The 22,568-nt window shown below is 40.5% G+C and overlaps 1 protein-coding gene across 1 annotated transcript in view; it reads left to right on the top strand.

The window, feature by feature from the left end:
• Nucleotides 1–1,384: 1,384 nt before the first annotated feature.
• GSAP (gamma-secretase activating protein) overlaps nucleotides 1,385–22,568 on the top strand; it is a gene marked incomplete at both ends in the record, with an annotated part of 45,536 nt that continues 24,352 nt past the window's right edge. Inside the window, 13 exons of the mRNA XM_079548683.1 lie at nucleotides 1,385–1,469; nucleotides 4,201–4,274; nucleotides 8,286–8,342; nucleotides 8,994–9,063; nucleotides 9,446–9,502; nucleotides 9,624–9,712; nucleotides 10,117–10,186; nucleotides 10,829–10,878; nucleotides 12,072–12,176; nucleotides 13,089–13,148; nucleotides 13,767–13,810; nucleotides 16,419–16,504; nucleotides 20,747–20,824. Coding sequence (XP_079404809.1) covers nucleotides 1,385–1,469; nucleotides 4,201–4,274; nucleotides 8,286–8,342; nucleotides 8,994–9,063; nucleotides 9,446–9,502; nucleotides 9,624–9,712; nucleotides 10,117–10,186; nucleotides 10,829–10,878; nucleotides 12,072–12,176; nucleotides 13,089–13,148; nucleotides 13,767–13,810; nucleotides 16,419–16,504; nucleotides 20,747–20,824 — 925 coding nt within the window. The remainder of the gene's footprint in view (nucleotides 1,470–4,200; nucleotides 4,275–8,285; nucleotides 8,343–8,993; nucleotides 9,064–9,445; nucleotides 9,503–9,623; nucleotides 9,713–10,116; nucleotides 10,187–10,828; nucleotides 10,879–12,071; nucleotides 12,177–13,088; nucleotides 13,149–13,766; nucleotides 13,811–16,418; nucleotides 16,505–20,746; nucleotides 20,825–22,568) is intronic.

The following is a 22,568-nucleotide window of genomic DNA, read 5'->3' as shown; positions in this document are numbered from 1 at the left end:
CCATGAATTATCCCTGCCTCATCTCTTAGAAAAAGCATCAGTTAGGGATCTTATATCTGTTCTCTGCTTCTACCTTTAAAATAAATATACCAGTCAAGACCTATTTCAAAACAGAGAAAACATCAGCTGAAAATTCTTGCACAATCACTTGATCCAATTTTCTTTAAGAAAAATACTCATCCTGAAACTTGTGATAGAATTGTAAATGTTATCAATAGTTTGAGAGAAAGCAAGTCTGCTTTGCATTTGAGTGACAACGTGCTTCTTGTCTGCACTCAGCTAATGTACCTGATTCTGGCCTGGTCTTTATATAGCCCAAGCTTAGCAAGGAGGGTAAAAACTCAGTACTGGCTGTTAGAACTGGCTGAAGCTGCTCTGTCCTTGCGGTGCAGTGGTTTGGTACGTGCTACTACGGCCTGTCCACATTTGTGCCACTTTTAGCTGCTGACATCAGCGCGTGCCAGAAGGGAAATGGTAATTACAGGCAGACTATAGATAGCCATGAACAGCATCTTATCAGTGCTACAAGTATTTTCAAATGCTAAAAAAAAAAAAAAAAAACAAAAAAAACCAAAAAACCCACAAAAACCCACCTAAGCAAACAAAAACCCAGTAACTCAGCCTGAAGACCCTGAGGATCTCACCAAGCTTTTCCCCCTCTGCTGTTTTGAGTTGGATGGAAGGAAGGATCTGGCCAGGCCTGGTCTCAGGGTGCATCCCACATTCCGAGCTGCTCTGTCAAAGCCATCTGTGCTGAGAGGCTCAATGTGCCCAGCACACACCTGCAGGGTGTGTAATGACAGAAAACAGGGACTGTGCAGGGACGGGAAATGCTGAACGCTGCTCAGCCAAACGTGGGGCTGCAGACCCACAAGCAGGGCGTTCTGTCAGTCACCGCTTCCACATTCGTCTCTGACACCAGCCCTAAACCATAGGCAACTGCTTAAAGTGCTCTGAATCTTTCTTCGAGGAAAGCCTGAGACATCAATATTCCTCGCAGCACATCTCAGGAGAAACATCTCCTTCGGCCCCTCATCTCTAACGGACAAAACAGACCACCTGAAGCCACCAGCCGGCTGCAGACAGCGCGCGGGGACTCACAAGCGCGGCTCCCGGCGCCAACGTCCCGCAGGTGGCAATGGGAGCCGCCGGGCTCCGGGCAGCACCCGGACCGCTAGCGGGACCCGCACCACCGCCCCGACTGAGGGGGGCGGGACCGCGCTCGGCCACTCCGCGTGGCCGCCGGTTGATTGACATTCACACCTGCCAATAGGCGCCGAGCGGGCCGTAGGGACCGGCCCGTGGCGGAGGCCGCCCCGCGGCAGCCGGCGCGGTGAGAGGCGGCGGCGGCCGGAGAGTGGCCGGGTTGGGCCGCGGGGCTGCCATGCTGCTTCGCCTGGCGGCCGAGTTTGACCTGCAGAGGGACGTGGTGCCCTGGCTGGCGGCGCAGGGCTGGGCCGCGGCTCTAGGTAACGCTGCGCTGGCGGGCGCGGGGCAGCGCCGAGCAGAGCCCGCTCTTTCCTTCCCTCCCTTTCACCGCTTCTAGCCGCTGTCCTCCGGCAGGCGGAGAAACCGGGCCTGGCGGGAGTCCCCGCGAGCCGCTCCCGGCGCGGCCTCACCGCTCCTTCCGTCCGGGCCGGGCCGCCTTGAGGCCACAGTGGGACGGGAAATGGCGGCGGGGCGGGCGGCCGACCCGAGCTGCGTGGGCTGAGCCCGCCTGTCCCGCTGCTGTGCGGGGCTGTGCCGCTCCGAGCTCCGTGGGCTGAGCCTACCGCCGTGTCTGTGTGTGGGGGGGGGGGTTTTGCCCTCCGTCAGTGCGGCCCAGGGTGGCGCAGCCGGTGCCCTTGTGGCACTTCTCACGTCCGAAGGAACTTGTGCTCCTCGCACATCATTTGGTTCTTCACGCGTAGCCCTTTCTTCCCTTTTGTTCCAAAAGGAATTTTAACGTCCCTCTTTCTTCTGCCCCACAGCCCTTTCTTGGGAAAGAAAGAAAAACAAACACAAAACCAGCAACACAAAAAAACGCTTAGCCGAAAATAAAGCAACCGAAACTCCCCTTCTGTGTGTGTGGTAAATAAGTGCTAATTAAAATCGGGCGAGAGCAGGTGGTTGGGAGCAGTGAGTGTGCCGTGTTGGTGGCCCTGTGGTATCGCTGTTGTGCTCGTGGTAGTTCTCATCTGTCTGCTAGGAAGCCGGGAGAGTTCTGCTTTTCTGAAACTGCTGAAAGCCTTCGTCTGAACATCGATTTGAACAGCACGATAACCGCGGCTGTAGTAGGAACACGGGCTGGTTATGCACTGTGTCCAGGTCCCCTGGTTGCTTTTAGTTAACTAACTTACCTCCCTCTTTAAAGGTTTGCTGTCCCACGGAAAGCCTGTGTGGCTCTAAGTCAGAGCGTATCAGCTCCTTTGGCTTCATAAACCAAGATGCTTCCTATGGTGCCAGTGACAAAATCTGTTAACATTTATTTCACTTACACCAAGAAGTACACAGAGGAGCTGTGAGGCGTAGGGTTTCCCCCAAAGGGTTTTGAGGTAAAATTCTGAAAACTCATGTAATCAGTTAATCTCTGTGTTCATTGTGGAGGTGGCAGGAAGGCATTCACCTGTGCTTGGGAGTGACAGACTTTTTATTCAATAATTCTGATAATATGGAATCAGAATTTGGATTGGAAGGGATGTCTGACACAATACTAACGTTTCTGCTAACATTGCATGTTAGCTTCTGTTTGTGTATACTCTTTGTTTCCTCTGAATGTGATGCTGATGTATTAGGAATGTGTACATGGGAGGTTGGAATCTTTAAAGATTACTTTAAATATCAGAGAAATAATATATAATTATAATAATCAGAAAAATAATTTTGCAGAAAGCAAGTCATTTTGGGGCATCCTGGTCCCTCTGGTCAGTGATTTCAGATATTTCAGTTCTCTGCATTTAACTGTTTTATTTTCTGAAGACTTGAAAGCCCTGTGATAGCATGTGAGAATTCCTAATGGTGTGAGAGCTGGGAGTAGCTGTGATCAAGGGAGAGGAGTGGTAGGTGAAGAGAACCAGCCCAGCTGTCTTAATTCCACTCATTTTTGTATGATTTCCATATAATGGCTTTCAGGAAATCAAAACACGTTGTCTTGAGCACGTTGATAAGACTTGTTTGCTGGGCAGGCAGGTTGGATTGGATTTGTTTGCAGCCCTTCATCTGCTTGGTGAAGCTGTGAGATGAGGAAGAAGTTGTGATCCTGCATGCAAAGCTTTACTGCAGGACTTTCCCAAGTCAGGGTTCATTGCCACTTCTCCTTTGGTTACATATTCCCACAGACAGCGTATGGCGACATGTAATTTGTATCAAACACCAAGCCAGTAGAAAGTGATGTATTGTTAAATATTGGCTGAGGATTTTCTCTGTCCTCCCACATCAAAATTTTTCACCTCTGCTAATGTTTCTGAACAGTTTTTTTCTTACCACCACAGTCTGCACTAGCAATGTTCATAGTATTAGGCTTGTGAAACTAAGTTTCACAGTGCTTTCTCCAGTTAAGGCTTTGTGGTAACTGCAAAGTAATGCTTGCCTGGAGTTGCAGAGAATTCTTCTTGTTCATATTTACACACTACCTTTATCTTAAAATCAAGACCAGTCATGCAGCTCTCAAGCTTACTAAGAGCAAAATTTCTTCTTTAAATATAAGTTCCATCCAAGATAAACACACTTTTGGTGATTACTGTGATTAGAATACAAAGAATTGAGAAGAGATGCACTTTTGTTATCTGTGCTATGGTATCTTACTTTTTTTTTTCTTTTGCCCCCAGTGTTTTCCTTTCTCTTGTCCTGCATTGCTTAATTCTCTTCTACCTGTAAATATATTGCATGTATATACAGTTTGGTGTTGTGGCTCTTGTTTTTGTTGTAGAGCTGATCTCTGAAGGCATCATTTATTTCTAAGCATTCCTTAGGGAGCTGGGGCAGCTGACATTTTTCCTCATGCTCCATCTATCTCTGTGTAGTGTTCTGAGGACCTTTTGTTTTGAAGTTTGAGAGTTAAATCACAGCATAAGAAATATTTTATCTGTTTTTTTTCAAAAGGTAGTCATTTCTGGCATGTACAAATACATATATGTAAAACGTACCTGGTATCTTTGTTTAAAATGTGGCTGTGTATGAGGAACTAAAGTGAAAATCTTGTGCCTTTTGTTATCATTTCAGATACTTCAGAGAATTCATCAGCACTTTACATTGTAAATGTTGAAAGAAATGGAAAAATTATTTATACCTGGAAGGTAAGTCTGTCTCGGAGCTTTGTGAAAGTATTCCTGAGAATATTACTGTGTGTTTGCCTGTACTTCCTGGAGTCCTTGCATGAATTTATTTATTTTTCTTGCAAAAAGAACTAGAACATAAAAACCTAGGTTGCAGCTTGGACATTTGGGCAATGGGGAAATATCCATCTCCACTTCAGACAAACATTAAGAGGAATGAAGTGGAGAGTAAAGCAGTTGATTTCTGGGGGCCAGAATCTCTCCTTGAATGAAAAACTATTTCCATAACAGATAGAATCTTCATAAGCAGCATGTTCTTTCACCCTGAGGTTTTTTTAGGGAAATCTGACTGCTAGATTCATATGCGCTGCTTCAATTAAATATTCAGTCCTACCAATGTGTATGTTAAGATGCCCTATTTGTAACTCTAACTCTGCTACTACCTTTTTGTTGCTTTAAGATGCATCTGTAGCACTTCATTGTGTGTAGTCTCAAGTCACCTTAGCTTATTCAATGTACTGAAGTACTAGAGCTATCCTTTTCACATCAGGTTGAAATTCATGTAGTTCCAAGAAATTTCTGAATGGTTTGGGAAGGTTTCCCCTCGAGGAGACAAGCTGTCGTTCTTTGCTGTGCAGCTCAGAGCAATCTGAAAACTCGGGTGGATTCTGGAGGGTCTTGGCTCTTGGAAAGCACAAAGTGGAGATAGTAGGCTCCAGCAGAATAGAGCTGCTTTTCATTCCCCTCTCTCTCAACTCTCCAGCTTACCTAGGGTTAAGGGAAGAGGTGAGGCCTTCATCAAGGTATAACAGACTTTAACTGTGGGTGGCTGTTTCCTTTAGTACGTGCCTAGGGAGGAGAATCTGTAAGACAACAGTAATCATAAAAACAATACTGAAGAAAGTGTCAAGTTTTGCATTGCTTGAAGTTCTATCAAGATTTAATGAAACGGATCCATCTAGCTCTCTACAGGAGACCTGCATATGTGTGATGTTGCTGCTTTCCAGTGCCAGTGGAAGCTTTGAGTGACTCCTTCCTTTCTTGGGCTTTTGGTAGAAGAGTCCAACTGCCTTGAGTGTTGTTTGGGCTTTTGCAGCTGGTGAAAGGGGTGAGATGTAGCTGGACACCCCACCTCAGCGTGGGTGTCTGCTTGCATGCTAGGTGTTTGAGCTGACATTGTAGTTGGTGCAGATGTGACAGAAGCTGGAATTTAGAGAAATGGCCACCTGTAGCATCCCATCTCCCACAGCCTTTGGGAGAAGCTGTACAGAGTGGAGGAGGCAGACAAATATTCACTAGGCTCTGTTGACTGAAGTGCCAGAGATGCTGTGGAGGATTCAAATGTGTAAACTTAGCTCCCTGAATCTGGAAGTGAAGTTCACCCAAGGAGTTACAGACATGTTTGCTGTGGCTTCCTGATCTGAGGAATAAAGGGATCTCTGCAGCTGGTGCGATGTGTGTGGTTGGATGAGAAAGTCCCAGAGCTGAAGGTAGCAAAGTGCAGGGCTGTGCTGCAGTTGATCAGCCCTAAGGAGATGACACTGTTGCTTCTTTTCCTGTTCTTTTACTGCTACAAAGTAGTCAGATCTTTCTCTTCTTGGGTGAATCAGCTGGCACAAGAGCCAGCACCTTGGTTCTTCCTCTACTGAGAGGGAGCTGGGAGTGGAACAGACAGGGACCTGAGTTATTAACGCTGAGCCTTCTGTGCTCTGTTAAATAAGCTGCAGAAATACCTTGGGATGGTGATACTTTAAAGCAGTACTGAAATACTGGGGCTGATTTTTTTGTCTCAAGATTAGAATGGTGTTTCTAAAGAGTCTCTTAATGAGAAAAAAAAACAAGACAGGTGTTGGTGGGGCTGTGTGTCCACATTTGTCTTTTTACTATTAACAAGGATTCAATGCAATTGTTTTCTTTACTGATACAGTCCATTGATGATGTATGCATACACTTCTGTGCTTCTGGAGTTAACCTTTCAGGAGGAGTATCTGTTCATATTTATAAAGAAAGGAAAAGAGTGTATGTGTCTTTGTGAACAAGGAGTAGTGTCAGGCCCCAGTTTGACACTTCTTTTAGATTGTTGCAGGCTTGTTCTAAGTGATGACTATTGATTGCACTTGGCTGTTTTGTTCTATTAATGAGTGTCATCAAACTAGAATGCTTACTTGGAGAAAACAGAGTGCCTTTACTATCCATCTGTTTCCTTAAACTTACTTTAGAGAAATCACGATTACTGTAACTACAACTACAACCAACTACAGATCTTACTCAGTTCCTGAATGAAGTTCAACCTCTCTCTTTTTCTCTCTTCCCCCTTTCTCTACAAACTATTTATAACTCATGAGCTATGACTGTTGCAAGAACAGCTATATGTGATTCTTTCCTCAGCAAACTTTATCAGTGACACTGTTGGTGAGGACAGTGCACAAGCAAGGATGTAAACTAAGCAAAGCTGGCTTGTCCCCTAATAAACGCAAATGGAAAACAGCCTTTACCAAATAGAAGAAAGCCAAGTGCATTCCCCTAAAGCCAGGAATAGGTGGAGAATGAGCTTTATGTCAAGCATGTTTTGGAGTATTGCACGTAGATTTAAAGTGTCTGTCTTTTCTTACACTGAGAGTTGGCTTAAAGGAAGATATTTTTAACAGTTATGCTTCTGTTTTGCAAAACTGTAGGAAGAATCTTTGCAGAGAAGCTGATGGCAAGTGTATTAGCTTATGTACAGAAATGGGCACTGGCAGTGCTGCTACCAATCTTGTAAACTGTATTTTTCAGTAGCTAAGTACTGTGGGTAAGAGTTTCAGACACTTTTGGAAAGAATGGCTGTTTGTGAAATCATTTGCTTGATATTAAGTTAGTAGGCCTGAGGCTTGCATCTTAACATAAAGACATTTTGTTTTCCTTGTTTAAATTAGAAGAATTTTGTCATTGCCACAGCAATAATGAGATACTTGCAAATAGACCTTTGAGAAAGAGAATACTCACACTTTTGTTTTAACATCACAAAGCAAGATGCTTTGTAAATAACCATAGATTTCTACAATCTCCCCCCACCCCTCAAGCAGCAGTTAAAAACAAAGATGTTTACTGTTTGAGTACAAGGCTATGTAGATGGATGTAATTTCAATTTAGCACATGTACTTACAGTATGCAAGTGAATTACAGCTTCATTTGAAATGAAATGTGTACTGTAGGGCAGAATTGATTTTTTTTAATTAAAATGTACTTTGAAAATTTGAAGTGTGGTAAAATGCACCAGGAAGAAAGTTGTCTTCTCTAAAGCCTTAGGAGTATCCAAAACAAAAGAAAATCATTGTATGGTTTGTATCAATAAGCAGCAGGCTAACGGTGTAATTTGCACGCATGAAATATGTTTGACTTTCAAATAATTGTTTCTTAAGGCAGAGCTGAAATCCTTTTTCCAACCTGCAGCGAGGTCACTGGAAGCTGTTGTGTGATGATGTTTCTGTGCTCCGTTTTGGAGCAGTGAGGTTTGGATTCCCAGCCTGCAGGCTTCCTGGGCCAGCATAGTTTCAGGTGAATGGTTGGCTGTGTGATTGGTGCTGCTCTCAGGGCTTTGGGTTCTGTGATCTCAGATGCACCTTTTAAAGACCAAGCATGTTGACACAACATGGGGCACACCTCACCAGATGTGGTCATCTTTAAGTTCTCTTCTAACGCTGTGCATTCTGTGATCCCTTTTGTTCTTAGAGTTATCTTTTCCTTCCCGTACTGCCTATAACTAAAAACAGCTGAGAACCAAAGTCAGAGAGGGGCACATGGCATATAGCACAGCTTGTTGACTGTGTTTCAGCTTTGCCCTATGTGTTAATTCTCAATCAGGAAAAAAAAAAAATGTTCTTGCCTTCTCTTCTTGGAATGAGATAATTAGGTACCAAGGGAAGTGTAAGTGGGTGTGTGTCAGTGAAAGAGGAGAAAAAAGAGGAGAGAGGAGTAGGAAAAAAAAAATTACCAAAGGTTGTGTTTAAATGTGTATATGCATTGTCAGTGTTGATTTGTTTTCATCCATAGGGAAATCAGAAAAGTACCCATATTGGATTGTATGACATTCAAACTAAAGAGAATGAGGTGAGTCCAATACTTCTGCTTGGTAAGGACAATGCTGTAGAATTTTAGGTTTTGATGCCTTACAACACAGTATGTTATGTCCATAAGGAATTATGGGTGTGTTTGAAACAGAGGAGAGAATGGGAAGGTTCTGAAATTTCACTCAGTGCTGTTAAGAGTAAAGAACCTCTGCATGACTTGGGAGCAGCACTGTGTCATGCCTTGAGTCTTTGTTTCTGTACAACTAATTGAAGACCTCTTTTCTCTCTGAGCACGTCCTTAAAAATAAATGTTCTTCTGTTTTGTTATGTGTATCTCTTCAGTCTGGTGCTTCTGCTTATGGTTCTAAAATGGAAGGTCCCACAGTTCTGTGGCTGGAACCATGATGAAGGTCCTTTGCAAATGGGTGAAATTTCATATTGCTGTAAAAGTTTGCCGTGCAGCTCCAGTGGCAACATGGAGCTCAGAAAAGCTAATAAGAAACAAACAAATGAGAAGAAGTAGTAGTACAATTGAGGCTTAAAGTATGGTTTTTCTGGCCTTGGAATTATTTGGTTCTGAAATTAAAAACACAACAAGAACTGGTCAGCAGTGTTTTCCTAGGGAGGAGTAATTAAAAGATTTTCTTGATATAATTAAAATATAATTTATCATAAATGTACTTCTCTGTAGCATCTCTATACGTTTGAGAAAGATCTACGCATAATCAGTTGTTCAGTCAACAGTGAAAGGACGTTACTGGGTAAATATGTTTCATCAATTTTTTTTTGTCATGGCAAAGATAATTTAGTTTAGTAGTATGTTGTATTTGTGTCTTGAATTACTTCAGTCTGTTTTGAGCCATATGTTGCTCACAGCAGTCTGTGCATTTGAATGGATGCATCACCAAAGAATGTAATTGATGTACAATCAGTACAGCTGTTGTTTTTGTTGTTTTATTGAAAGAAAAATTTGGTTTGCTTATTTCTGTCACTTGCATTTATATATGCCTCCTACATGTAGTGCAGCTCCTGCTGGTCCTTAAAATACAGATTTTTTTTTTGGTAGAAGTTTTGGGATATTTATTCTCCAAGAATGCTCAATGAGATTAATAGCAAACATGCTGTGTTTTTTCTCTTGCTTAGCAGTCAGCTTCCGTCAGTATACAGAGGAAGAAAGAGTGACCCAGCTGTTACAGTCAGGTACTGCAAGTGCATTGTTTTAAACTGTTAGAAGTAATTTTTTTCCTTTTTTTTTCTCCCTTAGCAATATCACTTTGTACTGTAAGAAAAGACAGTTACCTAAAACATGTCCTTTTTGCAGTGTCCAAGTATTTAACCTTGCTGATTGAAATTCATCCCGTTAATAATGTGAGAGTCCTAAAGGCTGTGGATAGCTGCGTTCGAGTGCAGGTAAGTCATTCAAACAATCTAAATACAACTTTAATAATTTGCTGTGCAAAAGTGATTGAGTGCAGAAATGTCTCATGTTTCTTGGAATGTTACAGAGATTATGTGCCAATGTTTTCATAAATTTGAAAAGATGAGAAACATAAAATGTTATATTTCAAACATTTCTCTTGAAGCCTGCTTCTTTTTTTTTTTTTTTTTTTTAAATCTCTGCAATTCACCTACTCCTACAATAATAGTGATTGATAACTTATAGTCTGTAATACTAGATGTTCTTATTAATTGAATATCATGCATGTGCTTGGCTTTATTTAAACATACGTAACTATTTGGCTAAATAGATATTGTAGATGAGTGTTGTAAACAACTTTGGTTATTTACTTACTTCTGTAAAACTTCCTGTATAGTTTCTTTATCCAGTGGAAGGCAGAAATACTTCTACAAAAAGTCATCTTTTGCTCGTTTCAGAAGATAAATGTGAGTTGATATTTTGAGAATACGTTGTCACTTTTTTACTTCAGTCTGATCGTCATGGATTATTTTGTCATAACCTTTTACTGTGGGGAAAAAAAAACAACGAGAAGAAAACCATTCTCGGTGTCCTGAATGTCTTTCAAAAACGGTGTGCTTCACTGAGGCTTTTTTCCAGTGTTAGCAGAATGGCCGACTTTGCATTTTTTTCCCCTTTGTTCATGCATTCATTGATCATCTTAACTTTTAGAAAAGCTGAATTAAACTTTTGTAGCTGTTTGTATAAATTCAGAGCAGCCCAGTTCATTATGACAGATGGTTTATGATTTAACAGCATAACGGAAGGGATAAGAAAGGGACAAAAGCACCTTGGATCCAGCTAACTGTGTGTGTTCAGCCTAATCTAGTGGGATCTTCACTCTGGTGAGAGTGAGTGGATAGAGGGGGACACTTGCAAAAGGCAGTTCATCCCTCTTACCTTCCCCTCATGTCAAAGAATGAGAGGCTTTTCCCATCTTTTTGGAGAAACCCATCTTTGCTGCTAACCTAGATGTCATCTATAGGTTCCTAGAGATTAGATTAATTAACTATATAAAAGCATTTGAAAATGAATGGCTTTAACTTTAAATGTTTTGTGTTGTTTTAAAGACATTGAACAATTTGATATCCATGTTGTCGCAGAAGAGGAACACAGAGTGGTAAGTCTTGAAAAATCTTGGGGTTTGAGGGTTGTTATTTTGCTTTAATTGACAGTTCAAGGGTCTGTTCTGTAATTCTAGCTGATTATTTTTGTAATTTGACAATGTATTCCTCTAACCACAAAGCTGATTAAAAAAAAAAAAAACTATTTAACAAGTAATTTGTGAGGAAAGTTAGGGTTTTTTGTTGCTGTTGATCTAAACTTGTCTGGATGTTACAATTTGGAAGAAGAAATTGTATATATTTCTTTTTAAATCTTTCAATATATTTGTAAAATCACCTTCCTAATTTTTCCTTCTGAATGCCCACGTATCCCAGGAAATAATTTATTTAAAACAAACCCTTAGAACACAGTACTCTCAGTACTGTGAGTGTTTCAACCTTTTCTTTTTCCCCTGTAATCTTTTTTTTCACATTTTAAACATTAGTTAGTGTTCAGCAAACTGATTGTGGATATTCTGCTTAAATTACTAATCAGCATACTTCTAGTATAGTGACAGATTGCATCATAATATCCAGTGTTTCATTTTATGGAGAAAAACTAGTCTTTGGATGGCAAAATATTAAAGTCCTGATTTTTCATCATTTTGAAGTCTTTCATGGTATTCTAAAAGTGTATCATTGCTTTTAGAGGCGATGGATTTTGCGTGGTGGTTGACAGTGGAATAACAAGTCTGTGCTGTGATGACATGAAATCTCTCTCCATCTTTCAAGAGAGCATTCATACAGTCCTAAAAATTGTCCAAAATTCTGGCTTGTACTCTGCTACCAGTACTCCTCTCTGTCACGAGTGAGATTTTAGTTTGAAATCCTTTTCAGAGCTAAGCCATCTTCCCTAAATAGTTAATGTAGCTGGTTCTAAACTGGCTGTGGTATTTCACTCTTCACCCCTTCTCTTGCCTTTGATGAAGGCTGACATCTGTTTTTCTTCATATACTTTGCGCAGCAAAAGCGGTGAATTTCTTGTAGTCAAGGATATCTCAGAATATTTGACAGTTGGAATACCCTGAAAACTGATCTTGAACTTGAGCATCTTGCACACAGCAAAGGTGGTTCTGCTGCTACTAACAGGGGACATGCTCCCTTCAAGTACCATAGTATTTGAGCCCTTCTGTTGTTGCACAAACGCTGTGTGTAATCATCAGTATAGAACCGTGCTTGATGACCTCTAATGTTCTTTCTTTCCTTTTAGGTGATTCAGAACTCAGGTCAGCTTCCAAGAGCCAGAGTTGCAGATGATCTCATTTGGGCACAGTGGGATATGACAGAACAAAGACTCTTCTACATTGTTCCAAAGGTGAACTAAATGTCATTCAGTTTTTTTTTCCTGTCTCGTGGCAACATAGTTTTGAGTGTATGGGGTAATAATAGAGCTAGTTGGGTTTTCATTATAGCAGTCTTTATTGTCAGTGTCTCGAAGAACCCAGATCAAAAGCAACACTTGCCTTGACTGCCATTTGTGTGCATGCATGAAGTCGGATAGGCTCAGTGGTTCCTATAAAGATTGGTGAATTTGGTAGTTTTCTTTGCTTTAAAGCAGTCTTTTATTCAAAAAGATCTAAATCTACTGAAAAGCAGTGAGTATATTCCTTCTTTTCTACAGAGTTCGTATTCAGAAAGAATGTTGTACGCGGACTTGTTGAGTCCAAATGAGGACAAGTTCATGGCTAGAAATACCCAAGTTCTTCACTTTTTTTTTCTTTTCAATTTGACTGAAGGACTGTTTGCACTTGATGTATTCTGCGTACATAAAAATCTGCTTTTCTCACCTCTTAGCCACCAAATATGCGTTAGGAAATAACAGGAAGCAAACTGTAATTGTGAAACAGATTCCTGGTTTTGTTTCTGAGATACCCTTTTTCAACTGGCTAAAGCCAGATATGGTTCCCTTTTCCTCATAGGTAGCTGTGGAAAAGTATTTTTAACCTAGTGGAGAAGGAGAGAGAGCTTGTGTGAGGTATGCTTCAAGTGAAGGCCCATGCAATTAGAGGTGATTGGTAGATAATGATCTAGGACAGGAAGGAAGTTTGTCAGAGTGCTATTGTGGGGGGGTATATGTGGTTTTTAATGTCTTCTTTTGTCCGCTAATTTCTACATATTTGTTAGCAAAGAAGCGTGTGTGTGGAACAGTGCGTTGTCTGGTCACTTTTCAGTCTGAGAAATACACTTAATTTTTTATTAGCTACAAAATGTATCCTCTTAATTGTAGGAATCAAGGAGTACTTTAAAATGTGTCCAGTTCTACCCTGATGAAAATTTTAACTCAACAGTAAGTCATTAGTATTTTTTATATGATAGTTTTGGGTTAATTTTGTCTTCCAAATACTAATAATGAGATCAATCTCAGTGTTTGTATAATCTCCGATAGTAGATGTTTTGCAGAGGGAGACTGGTTTGGGATTTGCCTTTTGGGAGGGAGGATGTTTGTCCTTGTTTTATGTTATTTACAAAAATACATTCAGATTCAGGTTATGCCATAGTAAGGTAATTTCTGTGCCACTAGACAGCTATTGACCTACAAGTAAGTGACATTCATTACATCATGCTGACACGGTACTCAAGTGTTGAAAAATGGGGTTATCAAACTCACTAGACAAAAGCTGGATAACCGTGACAGTTTTAGCTATCCAAAGACAAAGAGCAGAACATAAAATTGTTAATATACTTCCATCCCAGCAGCTGAATTACTTGCAGTTGATATATATATTTTTAAATGATCTCTTTTCAGATTGATTTTTTTGTGATGGTGATTAGAGGATACATAAACTTCTTTGTTAAAATGTTCAATCTGTTGAAATGTGTGTGACACATTTCACTAGGATGAAGTATTAATCATGCTCAGTAATTATACTGACCTCAGTAAATGACAATTTTCTTTTTTTAACAGCTGGAATCACAACTGGATATTTCTGTAAATGACAAACGAGTAAAGTAAGGTTTTTTTTGTTTTGTTTCCTTTTAATGTATGGTCTAATACTTTATAAACCTTGGTAAATTTACTGTTAGAACCATGTATCTGTGTTTGGAGTTACCTGTGTTGGACTGGTACATAACAATTATAGGAACACCGTCCAAACCTCCAAACCTCGTATTTTCCTCAAGGATAGCAGTAAAATATAATTCTGCCCTTGTCTGTTTTTTTGGTACTATTTTTGAGAATAATTTTCCTGGAGAGTTAGCCATAGGCTAAAGAGTCCTTTCTCTGAGTATTTGGTGCCTATTTAAAGGGATTTGCTTCATTCTTGGACATGCTGTATTAGCGATGTTGAGATTCCTGTCAAGGGAAGCTCTCTATTTTAATTGTTGTGTTACATGTTTTACTGATTGGTAGCTCCTTTTTGTTGTCCATGAAGCAGTGCCTGTGTTCTTTTTATTCTCCAGTATGCTATTTCCAAGCAGCCTGCAGTTTCAAAGGCTAAAGACACTTCTGATTCTGTCTGTGACTGTGGTGCACATGGGTGCATCTGAGCTGGTCTCCTTGAAGCTTCCTTTGAAGTGAAGAAGAATCTAGTCAGAATAGTCACTCAGTCATTTTCATCTCATTGTCACCTTTCTACACGCAGTTGAATTTATGTTTCAGAAGGGCCTGTGTTTCTTCATCAATAACAACGGAGGTAAAAGCTACAAGTTCAGATGTCAGTAATCGAAGGTCTTACATCCTGGACAGAGCGTCTCAGAAAGCTCAGTACAGTGCTGCTGCAGTTGTAGGTTGCCCTGAATGAGTACTATGTATTTTGCAATTAGTACTGAAAAAAATTCGAGTCTTGTAAGAGCTTCAATACTATGTACATGCATATATTTTAATAGGTAAATACATATATCACAGAATCACAGAATTGTAGGGGTTGGAAGGGACCTCCAGAGATCATCGAGTCCAACCCCCCTGCCAAAGCAGGTTCCCTACAGCAGGTCGCACAGGTAGGCATCCAGGCAGGTCTTGAACATCTCCAGAGAAGGAGACTCCACCACCTCCCTGGGCAGCCTGTTCCAGTGCTCCGTCACCTCACTGTAAAGAAGTTCTTGCGCATGTTTGTGCGGAACTTCCTATGCTGCAGTTTCCAGCCGTTTCCCCTTGTCCTGTCTCCACTCACTACTGAAAACAGTCTGGCCTCGCCATTCTGCCCCCCACACCTTAGATATTTATAGACCTGGATCAGGTCCCCTCTCAGTCTTCTCTTCCCAAGGCTGAACAGACCCAGTTCACTCAGCCTTTCCTCATAGGAGAGATGCTCCAGGCCCTTCACCATCTTTGTGGCCCTCCGCTGGACTCTTTCCAAGAGATCCCTGTCTTTTTTGTACTGGGGAGCCCAGAACTGGACGCAGTACTCCAGATGAGGCCTCACCAGGGCAGAGTAGAGGGGGAGGATCACCTCCCTCGACCTGCTGGACACACTCTTTTTAATGCTCCCCAGTAAGCCATTGGCCTTTTTGGCTACAAGGGCACACTGCTGGCTCATGGCCAACCTGTCATCCACCAGGACACCCAGGTCCCTTTCCGCAGAGCTCCCCTCCAGCAGGTAATATATATGTAATATGTATGTGTGTGTGTATATATATATGTTTAAATTCTTGCAGAAAGGTATAAATATCCACATAGAAGCAAAATCATTTTGGGAGGGGCAGTGGGAAACCAAACCAATCAAAAAAACCCCAAATCCCCAACAAAAATAAAAACCAACAAAGCAGATGGACTGCAGTTTTCTATTGCATGTTCCACGTGGGAAACATGGTACTTGTTTCTTTCAAAGATATGAAAATGGGAACATCATGGAACTGCAGTAGGGGAGGAGGTTCAGACTGGATATTTGGAAAAAGTTCTCCAGTGGATGTTCAGGCTCTGGAATGGGCTTTGCAGGGCAGTAGTCATGGCCCCAAGCTGCTGGAGTTCAGGGGGTGTTTGGATTACACTCACAAACGTAGGGTTTGATTCTTAGGTAGGTCTGTGTGAAGCCAGAAATTTGGCTTGATGATCTTTGTGGGTCTCTTCCAACTTGGGATTTTCTATTACTCCATGAAAAACCATTAAATTACAGCCAGCACAAGATTGAAAAAGGATGTTGTGGTAACGTAGGATCCATCTGAGGATGATTTTATCCTTTCCTTTTCAAGTACACCCACTGAAATTGGTGTGCTTACTTGCAGATTTAGATGTAGCTTGAGAGGTACAAGAGTGGTGCAGTTGGGCTGCAAAACATTCTGAGTTCTCAGGCACTCTGAGTTACTGGATTTTACATGCTTCATCAGAACTAACTTACATTTCAAGCATAGGAATGGTTGGATTATACTGCAATAAATGAATATGAAATCATGCAGTTGTATTAAAAAAAAATTTCTAATAACAGTGCAGCCTTACGATTCTCATTTTTGGCAACATTGAGATCATCGGTTGAAGCCTGATTTAACTTTCATTAGACAATATTTGATTATAATTCAATTAATACGTTTTCATTACGTTATGACTGTTCTCATGGTCTTTCTGTTGTGATAAATCCCTGTGGATGAAGGACTGTTTTATGTAGTCCTCTGTATTTGCTCCTAGATTTGTGAATTTTGGATACGATGACTGTGAAGACCCAGATGTTGCATCCAAGTCTTTGAATCTTCAGGTTTTTACAAGTAAAGCAGGTAATGAATGAGTGCAAATTTTGTGATATTACGGTCATCTCCACATGTAATTGTCATATAGTGAAATCATAATTGATAACTACAAATTCCTTTGTGAGGCATTATACACATTTTTTATTTATTTATTTATTTATTTATTTATTTTTTGCAAGTGTGAGACTTGTTTATTCCTTAGATTATGCCTGACGGAAAACTGGGGAGAAGGCAGCAATTGTGCACTACTTTGTTGTTGTTGAGTTTATTTATCCTCTGAAAGCTTCATGGCAAGTTGAGCTGGAGACTAACTTGGGTTTTATATATTAGCTCTAATAATAAAGCTGTCAGCCAGAAATGTTCTGGTAGCCTAGCTCCAAAAAAGTGATGTAGTGTGTCCATACAGCAAAACAGGTCCAAGCATGTGATACTAAGGACATTATGCTTAATGGTTTAATATGTGAATGTTGTGGTGTTCCTGAAGCCTTTAGGATTTAGGGCTCTGCCTACATCCTAATGCATGTTATGAGTTGGTGTTTTGTTTTTTTTCTTAAATACTGGACTCAAGAGACATCCGTTCATCACAGATGTCTGCAATTTCAATTTCTAAATTAGACCGTATGGCCAAGCAGAGAAGGTATATGATTAACTTTTAAATGGTCTACAGAGTCATCTAGAGGCACAATTTGTTGCAGAGATGCTTTTACATCTCGCTTTTTAAGGATGCTTTTATGCATGCAGGTGAATTGCTGAGGCTGTACTGAAGTGCCTATTAATGCAAATAAAGTGAAATACGGTTTCCTTTTTTCATACAAAAGCAGATGATACGGTTAAAAAGATTAGAGAGAAGGAATTAGCGGTAAGAGAAAACCACATTTCCATTTACCAAATACAGGTTAGGTTAATTTTGTTCTGTTAGCAAGACAAAGTCTTTTTCAGTTGCATTTCATACACAGACTGCACGTACAGTAATGGAAGAAGTTATTGATTTGTGTATACGTGTTTCCTTTTCAAACTGCGGTTTGATAAGGTTATTTTAGATTCAGGCACTACCGTTTAGATCAGGATGAGATTCAGTCTTCCTCCCTCTAGTGTATTATTTGATTACCCTGAAGTAAAAGGTTTTTGTTCCATCAGACAACGCCGTATTTAAGTTTTGTGGAACCTTTCACAGGCTGAACATTGTGCTTAATGTAAAACATAATTTGACAGTTACACTTACTGAATCACTTCACTGTATTTGGCTCTTCACTGAATGTTGTTTGAAAGTGAGGATTACATTGTACAATTCATTTTGAGTAATGACAGTTTGAAAAAAAAATGGTTTTGATGCTCAGACCATATGCAGTTGTTGAAGGACAGTGTGGGTAATCACTCTGAAGTTCCCTTTTGCATTTCTCATTTGTGGTAGCTTACAAGATGACTGCAGGCTCTTTGAGGCACGAATTGTGCCTTCTGTGGAGCTGCTAGCATGCTTCAACTGTTAATGCTGATATCCCTATTTGTATCGTTTAGATATCCCTGGCACAAAATAATTGGCATAGCTTCATAATTAAATATTCAATGTAATTTCCCTTTTGGTTGTTATTGAGCACCACCAACCTGACCTCTGAATGAAATCATTCTTTCTCAAACTTCTGTAGTAACAGAAAAGTAGCTCTGTTCCTTAGAACTCACAAGACAAAATGTCTCCAGATAAGATCTCCTGTGTACTTCCAGATTAGCTGAGATAAGGCAATTCTGGTCTCAAAATTACCCTTGTATGTTAAGAGTTCAATTGTTATTTAAACAGCACTGGACTGTAAAGTTTTCTTTTAACACTTTAGAAGTACCTTTCAGTTGAATTTGTTTGGTTCTGAAAAAAATGCAAGAAGTAAGATGGCATAAACTGAGAATTACTCTCACCAAAATGTAACTGCCTAAAAGCTAAACATCTGGACTATAATTCAGGAGAGAAATAGGCTCTCCAGAGGATGGTTGCTTCTATCCATATTTCTTCATTAGCTGTGTAGTGGAAGTCTAGATGAGAGCTGAAGGATGGCTGAAGTTAGTCAAAGCAAGTCACTCCTGTGCCAGTACGAGTAAGCAATGCGCAAGTGCAGCGTCATCTTCAACTTGTGGAGCTCGATTGCCATGCTGAGAAATTTTTACAGCCTTACATCTGTTCTGCATGAACCAGAATCACGAATTTGAAGTTAAGGTTCCTACAGGAAACTATTTGTCTTCGTGTGTTCTTCGTGTGAGACTTGCTGTTTCAGTGGTATGATGTTTGCTTCTGAAATGGCAGAGCTGTAATTGTTGTTTTCTTACTGCAAGTGCAGTAACTCGCTGCTGCCTAAAGCGTTAGTTTTAAACGCTGCTCTTTTTTCCCTTTGTTGTGATTATTTTCCTCCTTTTATTTTTGAGAAGATGTGAGTCCGAGTATGTCTTCATGTGAGTCTTCTGATATTGTGGCTCATCTATTTGTAAGGGATTTTGAAGTTGATAGTATAGGAGACTTGGTTATGCAAAGGCAGAAAGCTTTAACCATAGAGATGCAATAGGATAACAATACAAGCCTACCCCAACTCTCATTTGCAGAGATCACTGGTAAGGGTAAGAAAGGAACTTCTCTCATGTTCTCAGTCTTTGACTGCACTAATAGGACTGTCAGGACAGTATCAGATGTAATAATGCTTGGACAGTTGCTGATCTGAGTGTTTTCATCTGTGTTAATAAAGCACCATTTGGTATTTCCTATTGTTTGTAGTTCAACTTACTGATATTTCACCAGTATCCTAGTGTTGAATATATACATCTCATTAACAGTTGTCCATAGCCACTGTTCTTTGTGATCAACTTGCATGTACACTCACTGACACTTCAGTCTGAACAAATTGACTTGCACAACTGCTGTACAATTTAGAGAGCGATGTATACAGTAGCCTCCTGCATGGAAGAAAGACATTTGCAGTTGGAAGGGAGCTGTTCGTAATAAATCAGCATTGTGGATTGCTGGAGCTTTTCCATTCTTCCTCATGAGTCCTGATGCTGCTATTTTAAAAATTATGCGTTTTCTGAGAGATGCCAAGTGCTCTGGCAGCATGCCCTGTCCATTTAAATGACTCAAATATCCAAGCAAAACTGTATCAAGCTTCCTATCAAAATTCAGTCAGGTAAGAATAAAAAAATGACACCTCAGGAAAGGATTTACCTTCTCCAGAAGTGTGGTGTGTTTCTGCAGCTGTACCAAGGCTGTGGTCTGAAGTACTAGGCATTTAAACAATAGCATACCTTGGTGACTGCGCTTCTGTATTTGTACTTTTTCTTTCTTGTGCTTTTTTTTGTGTGTATGTGTGTATTCCTTGTATATACAGGCCTTTATTTTTCACAAAATTGTATTTGTTTGTTGTTAATTTTATTTATTTATTTTGTCCTAAGTGATAAACTTTCAGCAAAGGTAAAAGAGCCAACAGTTACAGTTCTCTTTCCCAACTATATTGGGATAATGTGGTTAAGAAGCTGTTTCTGGTATGAATGCTAAAGCAGCTTGCCAAGCATTGGTGAAAGCTGATTAAAGTTTTTATAAGAGATGGATGAAGGGCTACCAGCCAATGGAATCAAAACAGTCTGTCAGTCTGATTTGGAATTAAGGTGGATGGAGTAGAGGGAGCCGGTCTTGCATGGGGTACTGTATTGAAATACTGACTGAAATAAAATTGAGACAAACTTTGACTTTTTCCCTAAAAAAAGAAGTAAATAAATAAAAAGAAAGTAAAAAGAAAAAAAAGAGGTGATAGCTCTTCGAACTGGAAAGGGAAGAGTGCCAGTGATTTTTAGTCAGAAAGCTCTACTAACATGCCATGCTGCTGCCAATATCGAACTACTGATTGGAAAGTAAACAAATTGTGTTTTGCTGTGTTCCATGCATATTTGACAGTCTCTTAACGGAAAATATTTAGATATTAAAACAGGCTGTGGAGAGAAAGGCTTGGTCAATGTTGTGGCTGCAAGCAAGGCTTCTACTGACAAGGTCTAAAAATGTGCCACTTCTAAAAAGAACTGGTCATGTCAGAACTCTGAATTCCATTGTGCCGCTCTGCCTCCTCTCTTCTCCCTTACTGTGTTTCCCTAGGTAAATGATGCTTCGAGATATGTGGTCTACGTTACTGTAACTGTTATTTTTTTTGAGAGGTTGTTATTAGGTTTTAAATTGAAACAGTCTTGCTTTAATTTTGTGCATTGTGGACAGTGGACCAGTCAACTTCCTTTTCCTTTTTGTATTTTTAGGAGGATTGTGTGTGTGTTGGAGTCTTGCTTTGGATATTCCTGGGGAAATAACATACTCCATATATTTTTTACATAAAGGTAAAATTGACTTGTTAATTTATACTTCCTTTGTTTTGGAGAATGACATTTTGCTGGAAGAGTGGCGGAATGCCTTGTGAAACGACCACTGAAATCTGCAGACAATAAACTGCTGTAGCTGATGTTTTAAAGACTGCAGCTGCGTTTGTCTGCAGACTCATCTTTCCTGCTGCAGACTTCCTGCCTGATGCTGAGCTAATAGCTTCAAACCAGTGACTTCATGAGTGGTTATTAGTTGGATCCCTTACTTCTAGCCAGATTTTTTGACATGTTGAGCACAGACAACATCAGTGAAGTCTGTGGGAGCTGCAGGTGTGTTGTGCTGATGCCTTGAGGCATTTGTATGGGAAACAGAACCAGCAGCTCTTAGCTTGAATGTGGGTTTAGAGTTCCAGTTCAGCATGTCATTTTCACAGCAAGAGGTGCAACACCCATTGGTTTTAAGAACGGTAGCTGTGTAAGTGGTGTTTCAGCTCTTAATTTTAAAATCTGTCTTTTTCCTTGTAAATAATAACATTATTCTGATCAGAGCATGGAACTTCCGATTGGCAAGATTTCTTTCTCATTTGATACGTGGAGGACAGAGGTGAATTATATCTCGAGTGACAAGCTGCATAGTATGGGGTAACCATGTTCAAGTGAAAACATGCTTCTTCTGCTTTACTTTAAGTTTTTGCTCTCATGTGTGAGGAAACTTTCCGTGAGTTGGTTGCTCTAACACGTCACTTTGCTGCTGGAATGTTGTGGGATTGGGCAAACTGCATTTTTTGGTTCTTGAAGGCATTAACAAATGGAACAGTCCATTTTTTGTGTGCCAGTACTCTGCATTATTGCTGCTGCTTATCTCCAGTGAAGGACTGGCTTCTTCAGGTGTATGTCCTTCACATGTAGCTGAAGGGGCACCGCACTGCTTGGAGTCAATCATGGCCTGTATTTGTATCAGGAACAGAGTGAGGTTAAATAACTGTGATGCTGACCAGCTGCATCTGAAGTGATCTTCATGAGATGGAGTTGTTGGTGTAGAGTTGTTTGTAGATTCACGTAAGAATCACCATTCATGGATGGGATTTATAAGACTGCTCTTGAGGTGATGTGTACAAGCAGCAGAATACTAGAGCATTTTGAAGACATAAGTTATTTTAGTCTGTTCTGGAAGCTTTCCTCTTTCACCTGGAGGAGGTGTTGCAGGTGAGGCTATACACTCATAGGAGAGACGCAGCAATGTGCTGATGAATGTTGCCCTAAGTAGTGATTTAACAAAGCAGCTTTGTTAACTTAACAAATTTGTTAACTTAACAAATTTGTGATAACAAGGTTACTTGATTATGTACTGAACAGAGAACAAAGTCTGACAAAACTGTAAGGAGAACCCTCCTGTTGAGACTTGAGGTTGAGGATGAACCATCTGGCCAATTGTTTATGTCTAAAGCATTATATCTTCAAGTTTTAGGCCATTCCTACTTGTCCTATTGCTGTGCAGCACTGAGGAGATCCTCCCCTTATTCATTTGTCTCCCACCTCCTGTTAGATATTTATAAACATTAATCAGATCCCCCTTCTGTCTTCTTTTCCCCAGGCTGCATATACCCAGGTTACTCAGTCATTCCTCATGAGGGAGATGCTCCAGGCTCTTGGTCATCTTTGTGGACTCCTTCTAAGAAATTCTTGTCTTTTTTGAACTGGGGAGACCAAAACTGGACAGAGTACTCCAGATGTGATCTCACCAGGGCTAAGTAGAGGTGAA

The sequence above is a fragment of the Tetrao urogallus genome (assembly GCF_951394365.1).
Source record: "Tetrao urogallus genome assembly, chromosome: 1".
In the NCBI taxonomy this organism is placed as follows: Eukaryota; Metazoa; Chordata; class Aves; order Galliformes; family Phasianidae; genus Tetrao; species Tetrao urogallus.
The sequence above is the reverse complement of the archived record's forward strand: the minus strand, read 5'-3'. Positions and strand labels throughout refer to the sequence as shown.